The sequence below is a fragment of the Talpa occidentalis genome, unplaced genomic scaffold (assembly GCF_014898055.3).
Source record: "Talpa occidentalis isolate TD23 unplaced genomic scaffold, MPIMG_talOcc4v2.1 talOcc4.7, whole genome shotgun sequence".
Lineage (NCBI taxonomy): Eukaryota > Metazoa > Chordata > Mammalia > Eulipotyphla > Talpidae > Talpa > Talpa occidentalis.
The window spans coordinates 80,912,225-80,931,240 of NW_023605083.1; the positions used below are offsets into that span (position 1 = coordinate 80,912,225).

Genomic DNA, 19,016 nt, shown 5'->3' on the forward strand with positions numbered 1-19,016 from the left:
CCAATTTTCCTGTAGGGAGGTCAGTTCTCCACATTCCAAACAAGTGGGGTCTTTGTCCTTCATTCTGAACTGTTCTCTAAAGTTGTTCTGGGATGACTCCTGCAGTGTTTAGAAAATGATACACAGGAAACTGATGTGAAAGAACATTATGGCAAACAACTCCCACACTGAAGTTAATGGGATAATTTAATTCTCAAAGGAAATTTAACAGTTATGAGTGACAAAACTATATACACTGCCAGTGGCTCAGAAAAACTGGTAAAAACAATTCACTTTCTCAGCCTCTATCCATTCAAAGCCCATTTGATTGTTAAACTCACCAAGTACCAGGCTTACCTTTGATGCTTCTTCTCTTTATTTTTATTTTTTATTTTTATTTTTTAAGATTTATTTATTTATACAAGAACTGGGGTACAGGCCAGAGGCGTGGGAGGGTGAGAGAATTCACCAGAGACAGACTGGGGGGCAGAACAGGCAGATGGACTGAAAACACTGCTGAGGGGAGCAACGGGCGAGACAGGAGAGGTCTGCAGCGCTATGTGGATATCTCCCCAGCCAGCCGGGAATCAGGAATCGAACCTGCGCTGCAGAAGCTACGGATGGCTTCACAGTGCTGCGCTCAACCTGCTGCACCACCCGGGAGGCCCTCTTCTTAAAGATTTATTTATGCATACAAGAACTGGGACTTAGGCCAGAGGTGTGGGGCGGGAGGGGGAGTAGGGGGGAGAGGATTCACCAGGGACAGAATCGGGAGAACAGGCGGATCCACTGAAATATACTGCTGAGGGGAGCAGCGGACGAGTCAGGAGAGGTCTGATGCTCCATGTGGGTAGCTCCCTGGCCGGTGATTGAACTTGTGCTGCAGTGGCTGTGGATAGCTTCATAGTGCTGCGTCTTAACCCCTTGCACTGCCAGAGAGGCCCTGATGCTTCTCTTACTACATTTATGCCCCCCCTTACCTTCCTTTTCTGTGTATGAACTGACCATGTCTTTTCCCCCTGAGAACCTTCCTATACCGCCTCAAGATCAAGGTGTTGACAGCCCTTAGGAATACCTAAAGACTAAGATTGGGACAAAGAAGGAAGTACCTAGGTATTTCGAAGATTCTTCTAATAATAAGTCAAAATATTAGTCTCTCACAGGGAAAGATATGTAAGAGTGAAAAGACAGTGTCACTGAGGTTCTTGACCTGAAGCCATGAATGAGTTCCTTATTCATGTTTCCCCAGACCCCAAAATGTACACGTTGTCTGTGCTCTTATATGGGAACTCATATCTTTCGTACCTACTCAAAAGAGTTCAGTGTTTCAAGAACTCTCAATTTGAGTTCTTAGCCACCAATCTAGAACCCCCTGGGCCACCCGATGCCCGGGCTGTACTGTATAAATTGTAGACCGAGCACCCCTGCTGTCCATCCTCCCACTACCCTGTCCCAGCCCAAGAGGAAACAGGTTCTAAAGCCCACCTTCAGGTCACTTCCTGAATAACAGATGGCTTAAAAAAAAATCTTTAATGGAATCTGTGCTCAAATAATATGTTACAACAAAAATATACAGAATGTACACAATACAAAAATATTTAGAAACAAACATTGCAGCTTGTGTTTTGTTTTTCCACTTACTCAAGTCTTTGGGGGCGAGTTCAGAGCTGGGTATGTTTTTAAGGCAGAGGAGTGTGGGTGTTCTCCAGCCAGCGCTGGGAGCGGCACCCACCATGCCAGGAGAGGCTTCCGCTGCACCGGGAATCTGCATTATTTGCAAATGAAATTGGATGCTGGGGAAAGATCCAGGCTTGGTGAACAGTGACTCCTCTAAGTCTCAGGGCAAGAATGGTTCTCATGGAAATTGAGAGTCCTATTAGCTGCAAAGAGCCTCATTAGGGAGCTTTTCCTAATTAAAAAATGAATGATTAATGGTGTCATTAAAGCAAAATTTCTCCTTTGAAGGCTTGCTTTCCTTTCCCCAGGTTCTGTGATTCCTCTTCCGTTTAACCAGCGGGCGAGTCTATGGCTGCTGTTTGGGGAATCCCCAGCTTTCAATTTCTGTATCCCTTGAGTGCAGGGCCGCCCTCTTTCCACAGCCTGAAGAGTCATACCACCCTCAGCTTCCTGGCATGCTGGGCGGGGCCACACTGGAGAGGGGGGGAGGGGTAATAGGGAGGTGCTGTGCGCTGGGGTGCAGGGAGCTAGGGAGGAAAGGCACCTGCTGTGGAGAAAGTCAGACACCATAAAGCAAAGCCTACCAGAGAGCTGTCTTGGGCCCTGGGTTGTTAGCACTGGCTGTTGTCAGCACTGGGTGGCCTTGCTTGGAAGTAAAGGGGTGGGGGGTGTGTATGTGTCAAGCAGCCAAAAGAACTTTTGGACACTCTGCTGAGGGAAGTGCAGTTGGTTCTGGTGGCAAGAGGTGTGCACCTGGGACTCCCTTAGTATGTCCCAATCCTCCAGGATGGCAGGTGGGATCCCCTCTCACGCAGTCCTTCTGGGTAACAAGCTTCCATTTCAAGCCCTGAGGGAACTGGGTGCTTCTCTGAGGGCTTTCTAGAGTCTTCTAGTTCACAGTCATCTCACCCCTCAGAGAGAAAGGCTCTTCTCCAGGTTGCACCAGACAAAGGCAAGGGTGGCTCTCTGCTCCCACTGCCCATAAGCCTGGGCCCCCTGGTGCCAGGACAAGATCTGAAGGGGAGGCCCTGCCTTTCAGTAGGGCACTGGCAGTCTCTGCCCCCCAGAAAGGCCAGCACCCCTCAGGTTAAGCCGCAGCTGCAACCTGTGACCAGGACCCCTCTGCTAAGAAGCTGATTCTTCCTTCTACATCTTTCTCTCAGGGGGGACAGACATTGGCAGCACAGACAAGATGCCCCACACTGATGCAGTCCACACCACCTGGGCCCATCCTACCTCAGTGGCTCAGCAGTGTTGGCACAGGACAGCAGCAGTTTAGAAGCCAGATATGGGCGCCAGAACAATTGATTTAGCATTGGGCAAAGGGCTTGGCATTGCTTGGGGTTCACCGGGGGAGTCCTTGGGTAGGAAGACCCTGCTCATTTACATGTGATCACTGGGTTCAGGAAGCCACAGCAATCTAAGTCCCCTGAATGCCTGGGCTGGTGACTCTGAAGCTCTGACAGGCATAAGCCCAGGACCTCTGCAGCCCGGACCTGGGGTTCTTCCTCCTTTCTCACTAGTGAAAAGGGGGTGGGGCGGACTTGGTAATCTCCAAGTTCTCCACCGCTCTGAGCATCTGAGTCTACAGCCGCTGTCACCTCCGTGGGTACAGGGCCACCCTCTCTCCACTTCCGACACTCACCCAAGCACTCAACAATTCTTCTCTAGAAGCAGTTTCCTCCATACTTGAAATTCCTCCTGTGCCTCCAACTCAAATCAACACATGGCCTCCATAGTTCTTCCCCAGTCTCCCTTGCACCCCCAAAACTCCTTCTCGCCAAAGGGAGAGAGAACAGAATCTGCACATATGAAAGTCATCCCAGAGGGAAACAATAACAGAGCTCGGCAAAGGCGAGGAAAACCTCAGCATCCTGAGGGCCTCTGGAAAGGCCTTAGTCTCTATCTCCAACAATTCTCTTGGTCAATCCCTGATCAGTGATTCTGAGGGAGAGGCTTGGAAGGATGGGGGATGGGACAGGAGAAAGCAAGCTTTGCTTAAAAAATGCAAAGATGCTCAGGACCCCTCTCATGCTCCTCACATACTCCCACTGCCCCTCACTGGCTTCCTCTGCAGTCTCCCCAGCCTCACATCAGCTTTCCCACCACATGGGCATCTCTGCTTACTAAACCACACACACACACACACACACACACACACACACATGCGCACATGCACACACATGTGCATGAATACGCCAGAACACTGTCTCCATAACCAAAGGAGAGGCACGATGTGGGGTCAGGACAAAGGAAGGGTAAGAAAAGACCCCATAAACAAGGCAGGGCATGAGAGGCTGGGGCAGTGGTGTCAGTATTCTGGGAGAAAGGGAGAGAACAGTCTAAAGTTGGTCCCGGGCCTTCCCTAGGGCGGAACTTAGCATGCAGTTTATTCTCTCCTGCTTGGGTTCACCTTGCTGGGTTCCTCCCAGGCACGGGAGAGAGTGGAATTACAGCATCTTCCTTCTTTGCCACCAGAGCATGAGAGGTCATGCCTCAGTGCCCAGCGACAGGCACAGGGGGGCAGCCTGGGCTCCCCCAGGCCAAAGTCAACATGTCCACTACCAGGTCCTCTGCTCTAGAGCTCCAGACCCAACAGCTGCAGGGGAAACACTTCCTGGTTTGTAACTTGCTCTGGGCTGGACAGGGCCTGCCTGGCTACTGCACCCTCAGGTCTTTCTTATGTCTCTTAGGGTCTCTCAAGGTGGATGATGAGGGAGACAGCTGCTGTTTAATCTGTGACAAGGGAAAGGACCCCAGGACATGTAGAATAAGCCTAGCCCAAGGGGAAGGCCACTCTCACCCCACCCCAGGCCTTCACCCTGGACTGATGTACTCAAACAGTTTAGAAAAACAATGGCCACATCCATCTCCTCCAGCAGGTGCCTTTCAGAAAAGTCTCCAGTGTCTCCAAGTCTGAAGACAAACATCACAGCTGCCCAGCACCTCCTGTCCTTTCCTTCCGGCCTCACTGAGCTGGTGATGTGATAAAGAACACAGATGCACCTTTCTGATGCTGCTCCTCCCTCCCCTCCTTGGATCCTCCAGCTTCTTAGGGGGGTGGTGGCAGCTTTAAGTCCAGCAGGGTGTAGGCAAAGATGTTCCAGAAGATGGCGAATAGCACAAAGATGGTGTACATGGCCACAAAAATCCACCACAGCGATTGGTCCTGCAGCCTCTGCTCGTAGTTCCTCAGGACTACCACGCCCAGGGTGATGCCCACAGCCACTCCACCCAAGTGCGCCACAAAGCTTGGGTGAGGGCACGGGGGATAGGCCGACGGGTGGAACCGGAGCCACACGGCCCGCCCAAACTCCATGCTCACTGCAAGGGGGAGGAAGCACAGAGAGTCACAGGAGGGCCCCTGGGCAGGGACTGAGGCAGAGAGGCCTTGGAGCCATCCACCCATCCTCCCACCCATTCATTCATTCATTCACTGTCTAGTAAGCCAAGCACTGTTCTATGCCCTGCAGATGTAGTGTAGAAGGCAGATCTCTGTTCCCCCAGAGTTTCGAAGGTTGGGACCTAAGCCAGCATGCAAGCACCTACACAAGGTAATCTCAGGAAGAGAAAAGGCATAGGGAAAAACAGGTGATTTAAAAACAAAGCCAGGCATAAGGCAGGAGATTCTTTGCTTTGGGGAGTCTGGCAAGATCTCCCAAAAGAGCTGAGATGTGATCATCGAGAGAAGCCCCTAAGAAGAGCGTCCTAGGCAGAGGGGAAAGGCTCTCACTGATGCCCAAAGGCTCTACAGTCATGAGTTCTGGAAACTCAGTGTCCCCTTCAGGGTAAATTCTCAGCCCCAGCGGGCCAGGTTGCACTAATGGGACATGAATAACAACTTCAGTACATGCTAGAACTTTTAATAGTTTTCACGTTTTCACGCATTATCTCAAAACCCTTAGAAAACTCTCAGAATCAATGTTTTTGTGGTGGGAAGGAAGGAGTGGAAGGGAAGAAGGCCAAAGAAGGAATGGAAGTAAAGAATCCCACAAGTGTTGGAAATCATAACAGATTCTAAAACGCTCCCAGCCTGCTCTTCAGTTCCCCTTCCTTGTGTAAACTTATTGGGTCCGCCAACCCGGTGGGGGCGTATCCTCAGAAAGGACAGGTGGGGGACACCGCCGCTGCACGGCCCACCACCAAACGAATACCAAGGGTGGGTTTCTGACCCCCATTTTACAGATGGGGAAACGAAGGAAAATTTGATATATTTTTGAAAGTCCTTTGGAGGGAATTTCACACTTGCTCAATTACTATTTAATTAACCAGTGCCCACTCCCGGGTGCCAGCACCTCCTGGAACACTCATTCCCCTTGGGACTGCCTGACCTTCTGGACTTGCGACCTGCAACTCCAAGGATGGCCGATAGATGGCGGGAAAGCAACAGCCAGGGACGGACACAGAGCCTCCCGCCACCCCACCACCCACACCTCCTCCCTAGGCCCTGAGGCATCTTTCTAACAGCTTAATAGGCCCTCCCTGGGTTTCACTTGGGAGGTCTGAAAGACATTGGCATGCCATCCTAAACTGCCTAGTTTTTAGGCTGCTTAGAGTTGGGTTTCATTAAACAACAAGATTCATGCTTTTTTTTTTTTTTCCTCTTCTTTGAAAACAAACTCAGACAGAGCAGACAGGGAAAGCTATGCCCATCCACTGCAGCCCTCTGTTCTGGTTCATGGGATCCAGGGCTGGAAGGTCCTCTCTGGCATTAAATGGGATTGGTCCTCCAACCCCATGCAGACATAGAATGTGCTAATGGAATGAATGAAACCAGAGAGCCCTGCAAGTCATGGGCTAGGGAAGTGGGGGGTGGGGGTCAAAGTGGAGCCTGTGCTGGTGCTTCCTCCCTTCCAGGTTGGCTCAGGATCCTTCTTCCTCTTCCGCACGCAGGAGGTGGCACACCCAGGCAGAGACAGTCAAAGTGCCGCTGCTTAGCTTGGCTAAAGTGTGGGCACTAGAAATGGGACAGGCTGGCAGCGAATTCTGGCTTTACCACCTCTAGCTGAGTGGCCTTGGACAAGGAACTTCACTCTGAGCCTCGAGTATCTACTGTAAAGCAAGCCTGCTAATAAAAAGCCCTCATGGCGTGGTCTTCTGAGGACTGGATGACAGAATCTGTGCTCCCTCTTGTCTCTTCCTCCCTCTGTTGCTTCTGTTCCAACTCAGCTTTTTCTATCACAGAGAGAGCCTCTTGGCCTCTGGTCTCATCCCCCACAGTCAACTCATTCTCCACACTGCAGCCCCACCAATGTCCTGCAACTCCAATCTGTCAGTAACTCTCTTGTGGGAAGCCCTCAGTGACCTCTCCGTGCGTTCAGGATGAAGTCACACGTTTCTCCTTGCATCTAAAGCCTTTCATGACCTCACTCCTATTATCTCTCATCACAATCATGCACAGACCCAAATCACATGTCAGTTTTGCTAACATCGCTTGCTGGTGATGGCCCTTCATCCGCCCGTGTCTTTGTTCATGCGGCACCTTTGCTGGAAATGCCTTTGGACTTAGTCTACACGGTGACCCTGTCTGTCTGTCTTTAACACTCAAAATAGTCTCTGCAGGTGGCCCTGACTTCTTCCCAACTAGGGCCCTCCCCCAGTTTTCACAGGGGCCTTGGTTATAATTTGTGAACTTGCTAAAACTGCAAGACTGTGTGCGTGTAGGCACACAGGTGCACATATGTGCATTTTTCTGGGGAGAAGGATCCTAGTTTCTATCAGGGGATCTCAAAACATCGGTGTCATGACCCAAAGGGTTATTAAGAAGTTCTTTTTCCTGATCTGGGTACTTGAGTTTGTCCTGTGTGTACTTTTCCGTTGGCACATTCTATGTCCACAGAAAGTTGCTGAGAGCCGAAGTGGTAGTAGAGCAGGACTCCTCTCGCTGTATTACTGACTTGTCTGCTCTTGTTTCCTTGCCCGGGAGCCCCTTGAGGGCAGGGACATGCCATCTTTACGTCCCAGGCCTGCTGCAGGGCTCCCTTTCCCCAATCTGCCCCACGCACCCCTGAGGTACTTACTACAGATCAAGGCCACAGCCATCCGCAGCAGCTTGAACTGGCACTTCATGCCTGACCAGTTCTAGGGGAAAAGGAGAGAGTTCCGTCAGTTCCAGATCAGGCCAGCGTAGAAGACTTTTTTCCCTTCCAGCACACAGCAAGTTTATTTATTTTTAGAAGATTTATTTTTATTCATGTATACAAGAACTGGGGTCTAGGCCAGTGGTGCAGGGGATGAGAGGATTCACCAGAGACAGAGCGGGGAGCAGAACAGGCAGATCTACTGAAATACACTGCTGAGGGGAGCAGCGGGCAAGACAGGAGAGGTCTGTTGCGCCATGTGGGTAGTTCCCTGGCTGGGGATAGAACTCATGCTGCAGTGGCTGCCAATAGCTTGAGAGCACTGAGACTTAACCCCTGCACCAGCAGGGAGGGCCACATGGCAAGTTTATTAAGGAAAAGTATAAAAAGCAAAGAGAGGGAGGCAGGTGAGCAAGAAAACTTGATGTTTAAATAAATAATCTCCATTAAGTATTGCCTTAGGGGGTTATGGCTTAGCTGCGGATCACACTAGCTTGGCTTTGAGACTTGAGACAATGGTCAATTTATTGTTGCCATAAAAGCTCTTGGGCTGCACTAACAGAAGAGTCTGGATCCAGAGAGGAAGCCCCTCTCCCCTGCACGGACAGAAGGCGCTGAGAGTTGCAACAGTTGCTGGGGCTCATGCTCACAAAGGGGTGCAGGACAGCAAAGCAAAGTCCAAGCAGACACGACAGGATGATGAAAGAACTCAAAACCCTGTGTGTGAGGGTCGAATGAAGAGAAGACTCAGGGGTCAAGTTCAGGCGGCCAAGTTATCTAGTGAGCCAACACGGGAAATGGCATACGCTGTGTGACCAGCAAGTAGGAGACGAAAAGGATGAAACCTTCAGAGGTTTTTGTTTGTTTGTTTGTTTTTAGCTCAGGATAAGTACTTCGAACAAGGAGAGCTGTCCAAAGACGGAATCCCCCATCTTGGGGGATTGTGAGTTTTCCATGATTGAGGGGTCCACATGGCTTGGAGGGGATGCTCTAGAGAATTGGGCACTGGAAAGGGGGGGACCAGATGGCCTTCAGACAAATCCCTCTTTCCCCTGAGAATCTCTGAATACTCTGAACCCCCAAAGCAGATAAACAGAGTACAATTATTCATCTTATAAAAGGATTTTTCACTCTACAAAAGACTTCACCACAGGACTCCTTTGCAGGGCACTCCTGCAGTGCATTCAAAGCACCACTCCCTTTAAGCAGATGCGGGCGCGCGCACAGAAGCCAGCCTGGACCAGAAGCCAGCCTGGAATCTTCCTGGAACACATCAGCTCAAGGGAAGGAGGCAACTGTGTACAGCCAGGGGCTTCTGTTCCCTCCCACACACCCTTTCTGCCTTTGCCTCCTGGCCCAGGCCCATCTGGGGGGCATGTCTCACACTCCTTTGACATTGAGGGGACACACGTGAGACTTCGTGAGGGCCCTGAACACTGGCACGTACAATAATGCTACAGAAGCTTGAGTTGAGCAAGCATTATGCAGGGAAACTGCCAAAAGAGGGAGAAATCCTGTAGCATTGGGCGTCTTGTTCCCTCCCTCCCTTTCTCCGATTATTCCTCTGACTGGCAACTTCTTCACAAAGGCAAGGTGGGTGACACATGGCCCCTCTAGGTGGGAAACGTCTGATCTCGGCTTGCTCACAGGAGTCTGTGCTAAGGAGCAGACGGCAGGACGTCGTTGTCACCTGTTGACATCTGCCCACAGGGGAACCCTGCCAGGAGACGAAAAAAATGAGAGTTGGAGTCCCCTAATCTCTCTAGCACCCCAACCCACCCAGCTTGGTTCATTCACTGATGGTGGGTGTAGGTTGAACCGCTAAGATGGGTGGGTCCTTGGAGTCACCTGATGGACCATCTCCTCCCACAGTGACATACAAAGGGCCCTCCCGCCCCTGCAACAGGGAGCTCACTATGTCCCACAGCAAACCTGTGAAGGGGCTCCAATCTCTGCAAGTTCTTTCTGCCAGGATTTGCCTCTTTCTCAGGTCCACCCACTGGTCTTAATTCTCCCTTAAAAGTGACACCTATGTTGGGGCCTCCCTGGTGGCACAAGAGTTAAAGACACAGCACTATCAATCTATTGCCAGCCCCTGTGGGTCAGAGAGCTACCCACACGGTGCAGGCCTTTCTTGTCTCGCCCGCTGCTCCCCTCAGCAGTGTATTTCAGTCAATCCACCTGTTCTGCTCCCCACTCTGTCTCTGGTGAGTCTTCTCACCCCCCACCTCTATCTTACACCCCAGTTCTTGTATGCATAAATAAATAAATCTTAAAAAAAAGTGACACATATGTTGATAGAATACCATTTACAACAGGCAAGAAGCAGAAGCTACCCAGTGTCCATCCACAGATATACAAGTCAAGTATATACTCCATTACAGATGAGGGAATATTATTCAGTCTTAAAAAAGAAGGGTGTTTGACACATACTTCAGTGAACTTTGAAGACATTATGCTAAGTGAAATAAGAGTGTCACAAAGGGACACATATTACACTGTAGAATTCTATTTACATGAGGTACTTAAAGAGTAGTCAAATTCTTAGCAACAGATGGTTGCAGTGGGTAGGGTGGGGAGCCGTTGTTAGTGAGTAGAATTTAAATTCTGCAAGGTAAAAAACCTTCTGTGGGCAGATGGTGGTGATGACTGGACGACCATAAGAACACACTTAACACTAGTGAACAGTACACTGAAAAGTGGTCCAGATGGTAAATTTTAGGCCATGCATATATTTTTTTTTTTTTTTTTAAATAGAGGCATGTTTTATTTATTTATTTATTTGTTTTGTTTATACATGCACTGGGTACAGTCAGAAGCGCAGGAGGGTGAGAGAATTCACCAGAGCCAGAGCAGGGAGCAGAACAGGCAGAAGGACCGAAGTACACTGCTGAGGGGAGCAGCGGGCGGCAGGAGAGGTCTGCGCGCCATGTGGGACCCTCCTCCGGTGGCCAGGGAGCAGCCGGGGATCGAACCGGCGCCGCAGAGGCCGCGGGCAGCTTCGCAACCCAGCGCTCAACCGCTGCGCCACCGGGGAGGCCCCATGCATATATTTTTTTAAAGATTTATTTATTTTGATTACAAGAGCTGGGGTGCAGGCCAGAGATGGGGGGTGGTGAGAGGATTCATCAGAGACAGAGTGGGGAGCAGAACAGGCAGACTGACTGAAGTACACTGCTGAGGGGAGCAGCGGCTGAGTCAGGAGAGGTCTGCTGCGCCATGTGGGTAGCTCCCTGGCCGGGGATTGATCTCACATTGCAGTGGCTGTGGATAGCTTCATAGTGCTACGTCTTAACCCCTTGCGCCACCAGGGAGGCCCCAAGCCATGCATATTTGATAATGAAAAACAGACACCAAGAGTGATACAGAACACTCCCACTACCCCTTTTCTTCAGAAAAACACCTTACCTGAAGACATCGTCTCTCACAGTTCTGAGTGATGATTTGGCCAAGCAGGTCCAGAATGTACTTTAGCCGAGGTTCCACCCATCCCGGGCCCTACCTGGGTTTCATTTTAGAAAGTACCATCGTCTTTTTGGTCTGGCAAGAGCATCAGTGGGATGGCTCGGAATTTCTTTCTCTCTAGTATCTCCATTTGTTAATTTGAGATCATGATAGTGCCTATCTCAATTACCTACCTCACTGGGTTGTTGTGAAGGTAAAATGAATTAATACGCAGAGAGCACCAAGAATGCTGCCTGGCATGCGGTAAGCGTCATCTTAAGTGTCTGATATTAGCATCTATACATGAAGCAAAGATGGTGGGCTTGCCATGCAGAGAGGCTTTGTGACGTCTGCATGTCAGTGGCCGTGGATAGAGTCCGGGAGCTCCAGTTTTGCCACAGCACTCCCCAGATCAGCTGTATTCACAATACCTGCCTGGGCCCTGAAGACAATGGACTTTGTCAAGAAAATCCAGCCTCACATGCTTTCTGCACTTTAAGGAAGAAGAAACTGAGGATCCAGAAATACCACTTTCGGGTTACCATGAGTTGATGACTTTGATAGGGTTCCCAGTCTAGGGCTCTGTCCACCCACACCTCTGTCTGTCCCTGGCGGCTGCCCCAGCTGCCCCCAAAGCCGAGCAAAAATCAGCACCTGAGGGGTTAAACTGAAGTCACCCTTTCCCACCTGCTGCCTCATTTCTCCAGTCCATTATTCCTTCCAATAAAATGAGAACAGTGAAACAACAGGAGAAAAGGAAAAAAGCTCACCCATAGCAGCACCGCTGAACTATCAATGTTGAAAGCCTGTGGGCCCCTGGGGAATATAAACCTTTTGCAGGCCTTTTAATTTCATTCTCTTCCAGAGCCTCGCAGGGTGAGACAGTAACTCACCCACAGCAAACCAGGCAGTAGCGCGTCCCCTCCGCTTCTTGCTCACCCAAGGAGTTAAGAGCTCAGAGGCTGAAACCCAGGCCTGGAGCTTCCATTCCAATACAGCTTTACATATACCCAGTAGAAACAGTTTCTTATCAAGTGACTTCAAGAAAACCCAACACAGGAAAAGGGAAAGTATAACATAAATTAGGGATCCATTATTTGTTCTACGGAAGGATTTTTACTTAAAATGAACCTTGTAACAGATCTTTCGTATCTTTTAGATGATTTTTCCTTGTGCTTTGACAACATGATTAGTTTGCAAAATTCAGATCTCAAAACATTTTAGGAAAACATCTCTGACATGGAGCAAAATATAAGTAAATAATTATATATTTAAAAGTGGAACCCTGGAGGGCCTCCCCGGTGGTGCAGCGGTTGACAGCTGGGTTGCAAAGCTGCCCGCAGCCTCGGCAGCACTGGTTTGATCCCGGGCCACCGGTGAGAGTCCCACATGGCGCATAGACCTCTCCTGCCGCCCGCTGCTCCCCTCAGTAGTGTACTTGTCAGTCTGTCTGCTCTGCTCTCCCTTCTGGCTCTGGTGAATTCTCTCACCCTCCCACGCTTCTGACTGTACCCAGTGCTTGTACAAATAAATAAATCTTAAAAAAAAAAAGTGAAAAAAAAAGTGGAACACTGGCCAGCTGGTTCCAGCAAAAGACAATTAATAAATTATGTATATCTTTATACCTCTAGTATTTACAATAAGAAGTTTTGACTATAGGTGTTTTTTTTCCAATTTTATTTATTTTTGCATAGAAGAACTGGGGTGTAGGTCAGAGGTGCAGGGGGTGGTGAGAGGATTCACCAGAGACAGAGTGGGGAGCAGAACAGGCAGACTGACTGAAATACACTGCTGAGGGGAGCAGCAGGTGAGACAGGAGAGGTCTGCTGTGCCATGTGGGTCAGCTCCCTGGCCGGGGATGGAACTCAGGCCGTAGCAGTGATAGCACTGAGACTTAACCCCTATGCCACCAGGGAGGCCAATGACTGCAGGTATTTTATGTCAACCAGATCTTTTGCTGCAATACTTTCAGAATTTAATCCCTTGATGTAAATTGCAAACATTTTGGAACACAGTATGTTTTCATGAAAAATAAGACATAATTTCATTCAAGACAGTAATCTCTCATTTAGATAGATAAGCCTGAGACAACACCTGAGAGATCAAACACTACAAAAATGAACAGTGATGTAAAAATATATAAATAAAAAGGAAAAAAAAAGGATAAGCCTGAGCAGCGGTTGAGCACGGAGCTGCTGCTATATGGCGCGCATCTCCTTGCTCCCCTCAGCAGTGTATGTCACCCTCCCGCGCTTCTGACTGTACCCAGTGCATGAAAAAAACGACATGTTTCTTGATTGTTCTCTGTACAGAGATCAGGTAAAATGTATAAAGATTAGAACAATTACATGTCTATAAGTACAGACACACATACATGCACACACTCAGGGTCTCGGTACTGTGAGGCTATCTGTCACATGGAAAGCATTTCCATGTCCAGTTATTCCATGACTTTCTTATAACTACCTTGTGAAGAAGAGAGTACAGACGAGAACAGCCCTGAGGCATGAAGGCACTCACAGCTATTCCGACAGTGACACCACACTGAAATTTGACTGCCCAGGCCATGCTTTCCCTCCTTTTCATTCCAGCGAAGTGCTTTATTATGTATATACACAGAGAAAATCTTCATCTTCATTTTGGAGTTAAAAATAGTATATCCATTAGGTTGAACCGTGTGTGAAATCGCCATAGTCTAAGTGCTTCTGATCTACGGAGATGCAATTTCATAGGTTCTGTCCAACATCTCTCTGAATTGCTGGGCACTGAGCTAATTTGAGTAAAGGCAGCTTCTTAATGAAAGGAAGCCAACCTTCCTTTTTTTTAAAAAAAATATTTATATATATTTTTCATCATTGTTCATTTTTAAACAGTTTGCCTTTTTTTTTTTTTTTTATCCTCAGGCATTTGTTGCTGTCAAATAAGCACCACACAACTTCTTGAGAAGGCCTACGTTATCATGCTCTGGGGCCTATGAAGTGCTCAGTGCCAGGTCTAAAGCCATGTGCTTCTGGAAGGGCTCTCAGATGGACCGGTCATCACCACAGCCACAGGATACTTGCCAGCCAGCTGGAACAAAACTGCTTTCACACCTCCCTCCTCAACTCCCACGCCCACTCCCTGGTCTTGGGGAGATCAGCCCTCACCACAGGAACTTCTGGGGCATCAGGGCTGTTTCCCATGTACTGGGGAAGGAGGTAGAAATGGGGGCATCTTTATGAACAACTGTTTGCTTCTTCTTTCCCACATTCACTTGGCTGTGCTTGCTCATCCCCTTACACATATACACGTCTTGGGGGAACAGGGAGGGAAGGTTAGCATTTCCTTCTACTACAGAGAGGAATTGGGGCAGGGGGAGGAGGCAGTGGAGGAGGCAGAAATCCGAGGAAAAGCTGTGTCTGGGGAAAGCTGTGGCACTGATACAGAATGACCCATTTAAAAGGGCCATGTGAGGCAGCTGCGCGCCCAGGTTCTCAGCAGACTGAGCGGCGTGCATGTGCGAGGTACGTGTGTGCGTGCACGTGTGTGAGTAAACACACACGCATGAGCACACACCCAGACTCCCACATTCACGCAGGCTTTCCCACACCTGCTGTATCTTTCCAAGTGCTCATCTCAAGTTGCCAAAATTCAGGCAAGTAGCAAGTACAGTGAGTATCTCCTGGCTTTCCCCCTTTCTCAACTCTCTCTCCCTGCAAAGAAAAAGGATTTCTCTGGTGAAAAGAAGAGGCATGGTATTGAGGAGTGGGGCAGGTGAGAATGGCAATAATAAAAAGAAATGGAGAACCGAGGAACTCCAAAAACAGTTGCAACTGAGCTTCACACAGCGACTGAGTGAGCGAAGACAGTGATGGAGGACGGAGGTGAGAGCAGGGGGACCCTGAAAAGAAGTCCGAAAAGCCTTTTCTGGACATTGTTCATTCCTCCTTCGCCAACATTTAGTAGGCTCCATCAACCAGGTACTCTGCCCCACGCCAGGCACTGGGGAACCAGGTGAGTGAGACCTGGGCCCTACCTGAAAGCTCCCCAGGACAGCAGGGGTGTGAGGCAGAGGTGGCCAAGCACAGCCAGAGATCCCATCTCTAACCTGAGGTCACCTGGCCTCTTCTGGGGGCACTAGGGAATTAAGTTAACATTTATACTGAGTGTGGGGCCCCTCTGGTGATGCAAGGGGTTAAGATGCAGCACTATGAAGCTATCCGCAGTCACTGCAGCATGAGTTCTATCCCTGGCCAGCCAGGGAGCAACCTACATGGTGAAGCAGACCTCTCCTGTCTCGCCTGCTGCTCCCCTCAGCAGTGTATTTCAGTCAATCCTCCTGTTCTGTTCCCCGCTCTGTCTCTGGTGAATCCACTTACCCCCCACACCTCTGGCCTGTACCCCAGTTCTCGTATGCATAAATAAATAAATCTTTAAAAAACAAAAAAAAATTATACTGAGTGGTTATCGCATATCATCTCTTTTCACAGATGAAGAAACAAAGACACAATGCAGTTAAGTAATCTTTTGATGGCCACACCTTAGGAAGCGGGTAGTTGGGACTCAGACCTAGACTGACTGAGTTCATGGCCTACACGCTGAACAATTTCCCTAGACTGCCTTCCAAGAAAAGGCAGAGAAGAGGGAGCGTGAGAAATGGATTGGTCACGTCCTGCCACTGTGAGGGACGGGTGTAGGGGGACAACACTTTAACTGTTGTCAGGAGCTGTAGGTTCAAGTCCCCATTTGGCCACAAACTTTACAGTGACTTTGGACAAATCATTAAACCTCCCAGAGTCTCCTTTCCAGTTTGAGAAATGTGATGAGATCATATCTAAGATCATCTCATAGCTCATACCATCTATGACAAACAACAAATTACAATTATTCATTTCAGTGGTGAAGAATTTTAGCACTTTTTAAAGTCACCGAGTGGGAAAAAGGAAGTGGGAGGTAGGGAGATGGGCAGAGTCACAGGCAAGGTCATGGCTGGAGAAAACAGGAATTGATCGGAAAGGGCCCCGTGGAACGGGCCTGCAGCGGGGAGAAGCATCTAAATTCTGTTACTGGGCGGGTCTGGCTACTGCTTGATGGGCCAGGCTGCAGCGTGGGTGAGGACCCAAAGCCCAGCTCTAGCAGATGAACGCCTGGGCTGAGTGAGTCAGAGGGCAGACCAAGAAAGGCGAGTTGAGACAGGAGGTGCTCACCATCACAATGTTGGCCAGATGGGCAGAGACGAGTGCATAGACCCCTCCAGAGGAGCCCACGACCGGCGCAGTCATGTCAGCCACGGACACTGCCAGGGACCCTGGTACAGAGAGAAAGTGCGGATTTAAGAACTCTGCAGTAGGGTCCTCACCCCAACCCCAGGCTCTTGGAGGCTGCAACCTGAGGGTAAGACCCCAAAGCTGAGGGGCGGGACCGTCGAGTTGGTAAGAAGGTTTTGCTGATCTGTTGCTTGGGGGCGAGCTTGCGTCATTCATTTGGACCCTGCCCCCATTTCTTATAGCCTAGCAACGCAAACCAGGGCCATAACTGACCCAGTGGTAGAGGAGGCGGTGCTGCAACTTTGGCGATCAGAGGAAGCCTGTGGAACCCGACCCAACGCTCACTGAGATGTGTCAAGAGTCATAGCAGTGACTTGCCCTTCAGGACAAGAAGGGTAAGAATGAGGGAGAAGGGACATAAGTCACTTAAATAGTATTGCTTGGGCCTCCCTGGTGGCGCAAGGGGTTAAGCACCGCACTATAAAAGCAGTCCGAAGCCTCTGCAGCAGGAGTTCAATCCCCCGGCCGGCCAGGGAGCAACCCACATGGCACAGCAGACCTCTCCTGACTCACCCGCTGCTCCCCTCAGCAGTGTATTTCAGTCAATCTATCTGTTCTGTTCCCCACTCCATCTCTGGTGAATCCTCTCGCCTCCCGCATCTCTGGCCTGTACCCCAGTTCTTCTTTTTTTTAAAGAAGATTTATTTATTTATTTATTTATACAAGCACTGGGTATAGTCAGAAGCGCGGGAGGGTGAGAGAATTCACCAGAGCCAGAGCGGGGAGCAGAGCAGGCAGACTGACGAAAAAATACACTGCTGAGGGGAGTAGCAGGCGCGGAAAGAGAGGTCTGCGCGCCATGTGGGACCCTTGCCGGTGGCCGGGGATCAAACCAGCGCTTCAGAGGCTGCAGGCAGCTTTGCAGCCCAGCGCTCAACTGCTGCGCCACCAGGGGAGGCCCTGTACCCTAGTTCTTGTATGCATAAATGGATAAATCTTTAAAAAATAAAAATAAATAAATAGTAAAAAAAAAAAAAAGACCCCAAAGCTAAAGGCTCTCTTCCTCCTATGGTCCTATGTCATCTGGGAACCTCCTAGGGCATTAACTTACAGTGAAAAGAACCATTTCACTCAAACCTCTCTTTTTTCCCCTGGGGCCTCCCTGGTGGCGCAAGGGGTTACGCACTGCATTATGAAGCAATCAGCAGCCTCTGCAGCATGAATTCCATCCCTGGTCGGCCAGGGAGCAACCTACATGGTGCTGCAGACCTCTCCTATCTCGCTTACTCCTCCCCTCAGAGTGTATTTCAGTCAGTCTGCCCGTTCTGCTCCCTACTCTGTCTCTGGTGACTCCTCTCACCACCCCGCATCTCTGGCCTGTACCCCGGCTCTCGTATGTATAAATAAAATCTTTTAAAAAAACACCTTTTTTCCCCAAAGATTTATTTATTTATGCATTTAAGAGCTGGGGTTCAGGCCAGAGGTATGGGGGGGCGGGGGTTGAGAGGATTCACCAGAGAGAGTGGGGAGCAGAACAGGAGGATCTACTGAAGTACACTGCTGAGGGGAGCAATGGGCAAGACGGAAGAGGTCTGCTGCGCCATGTGGGTAGCTCCCTGGCCGGAAATTGAACTCATGCTGCAGTGGCTGTGAATAGCTTCATAGTGCTGAGACTTAACCCCTTGTGCCAACAGGGAGGCCCTTAAACCTCTATTTTTACACATGGGAAACAAAGACTCAGCAGACGGAAGTGATAGTCTGTCTCTCACTCCAGCCTCTGCCTCACATTGTGCTATCTCAGGGTTCTGGAGCAAGAACAGAAATAGAACAGTAGTTATTGCAGAAACAGCTACTATGGATGGGGCACCCTGCACTAGACGCTGGCCAGGCATTTTACAGAGCTCTCCTCTCTCACCCTCAAGGCAGTCCTTTGAGGCAGGTGCTGACAGTCTCATTGCAGAAATGAGGAGACTGAGCCCAGAGTCACCTGGTAGGAAGGGCTGGAACCAGGATCTGAGGCCAGGTCTGCCTGACACAAAGCCTGTGCTCCTGGTCTCTCCAGCAGGAGAGTGTCTCTCTCCCCAAACAGATAGGTCAACCACCACCCTCCATGACAGCACTCTCTGCTCCATAGCTCCAGAAACCTGCTTAGCCTTACCTCCAACCTGCCTCTTGCAGAGTGAAAGCACAACAGGCCAACAGGCTCTCCTGAGCAGGGGCTTCTTTGGAGGAAAAAATGTCCTTGAAAAATCCCCAGAAAGAGAGATGATGTCATTCCCTCTGGGAAGGGTATAGACTCTTGGTCAGGGGGATGACAAACTTTTGTCTTGGGAGGGAAGCTGGGCAGAGAGGAGATGGGAAATGTATTGTTTTGGTCTCATTTAAGTGTGATCAATGCTTTGGCTTCCAGGGAAGGACATGGGAGACTAAAAATAACTAGGAGGTAGAGCCCAAGGCTCGGAGGATGAGAGGTGACTGGTCTGGGTGAGTGTGCAGAAATCACCGCTGGAAAATACCCGCAGGCTCATGAGCCAATTAGCTGCTGCCTGGGTGGAGAGAGGGGGCACAGCCTGCCACACTCTGCAGGCTC

General features: G+C 49.7%; 1 protein-coding gene across 3 annotated transcripts in view; it reads right to left on the reverse strand.

Moving 5' to 3' along the window:
* Positions 1–4,528: 4,528 nt before the first annotated feature.
* RHBDL3 (rhomboid like 3) overlaps positions 4,529–19,016 on the reverse strand; it is an 87,873-nt gene continuing 73,385 nt past the window's right edge. Inside the window, exons 6-8 of one of the 3 annotated variants that reach the window (XM_054688884.1) lie at positions 16,367–16,467; positions 7,677–7,737; positions 4,529–4,980 (exon numbers count right to left, since the gene is read on the reverse strand). In XM_054688884.1, the coding sequence (XP_054544859.1) occupies positions 4,709–4,980; positions 7,677–7,737; positions 16,367–16,467 (434 nt within the window). In that variant the 3' untranslated portion in view covers positions 4,529–4,708. The remainder of the gene's footprint in view (positions 4,981–7,676; positions 7,738–16,366; positions 16,468–19,016) is intronic. The other 2 variants (XM_037492698.1, XM_054688885.1) reach the window with 2 other exon arrangements.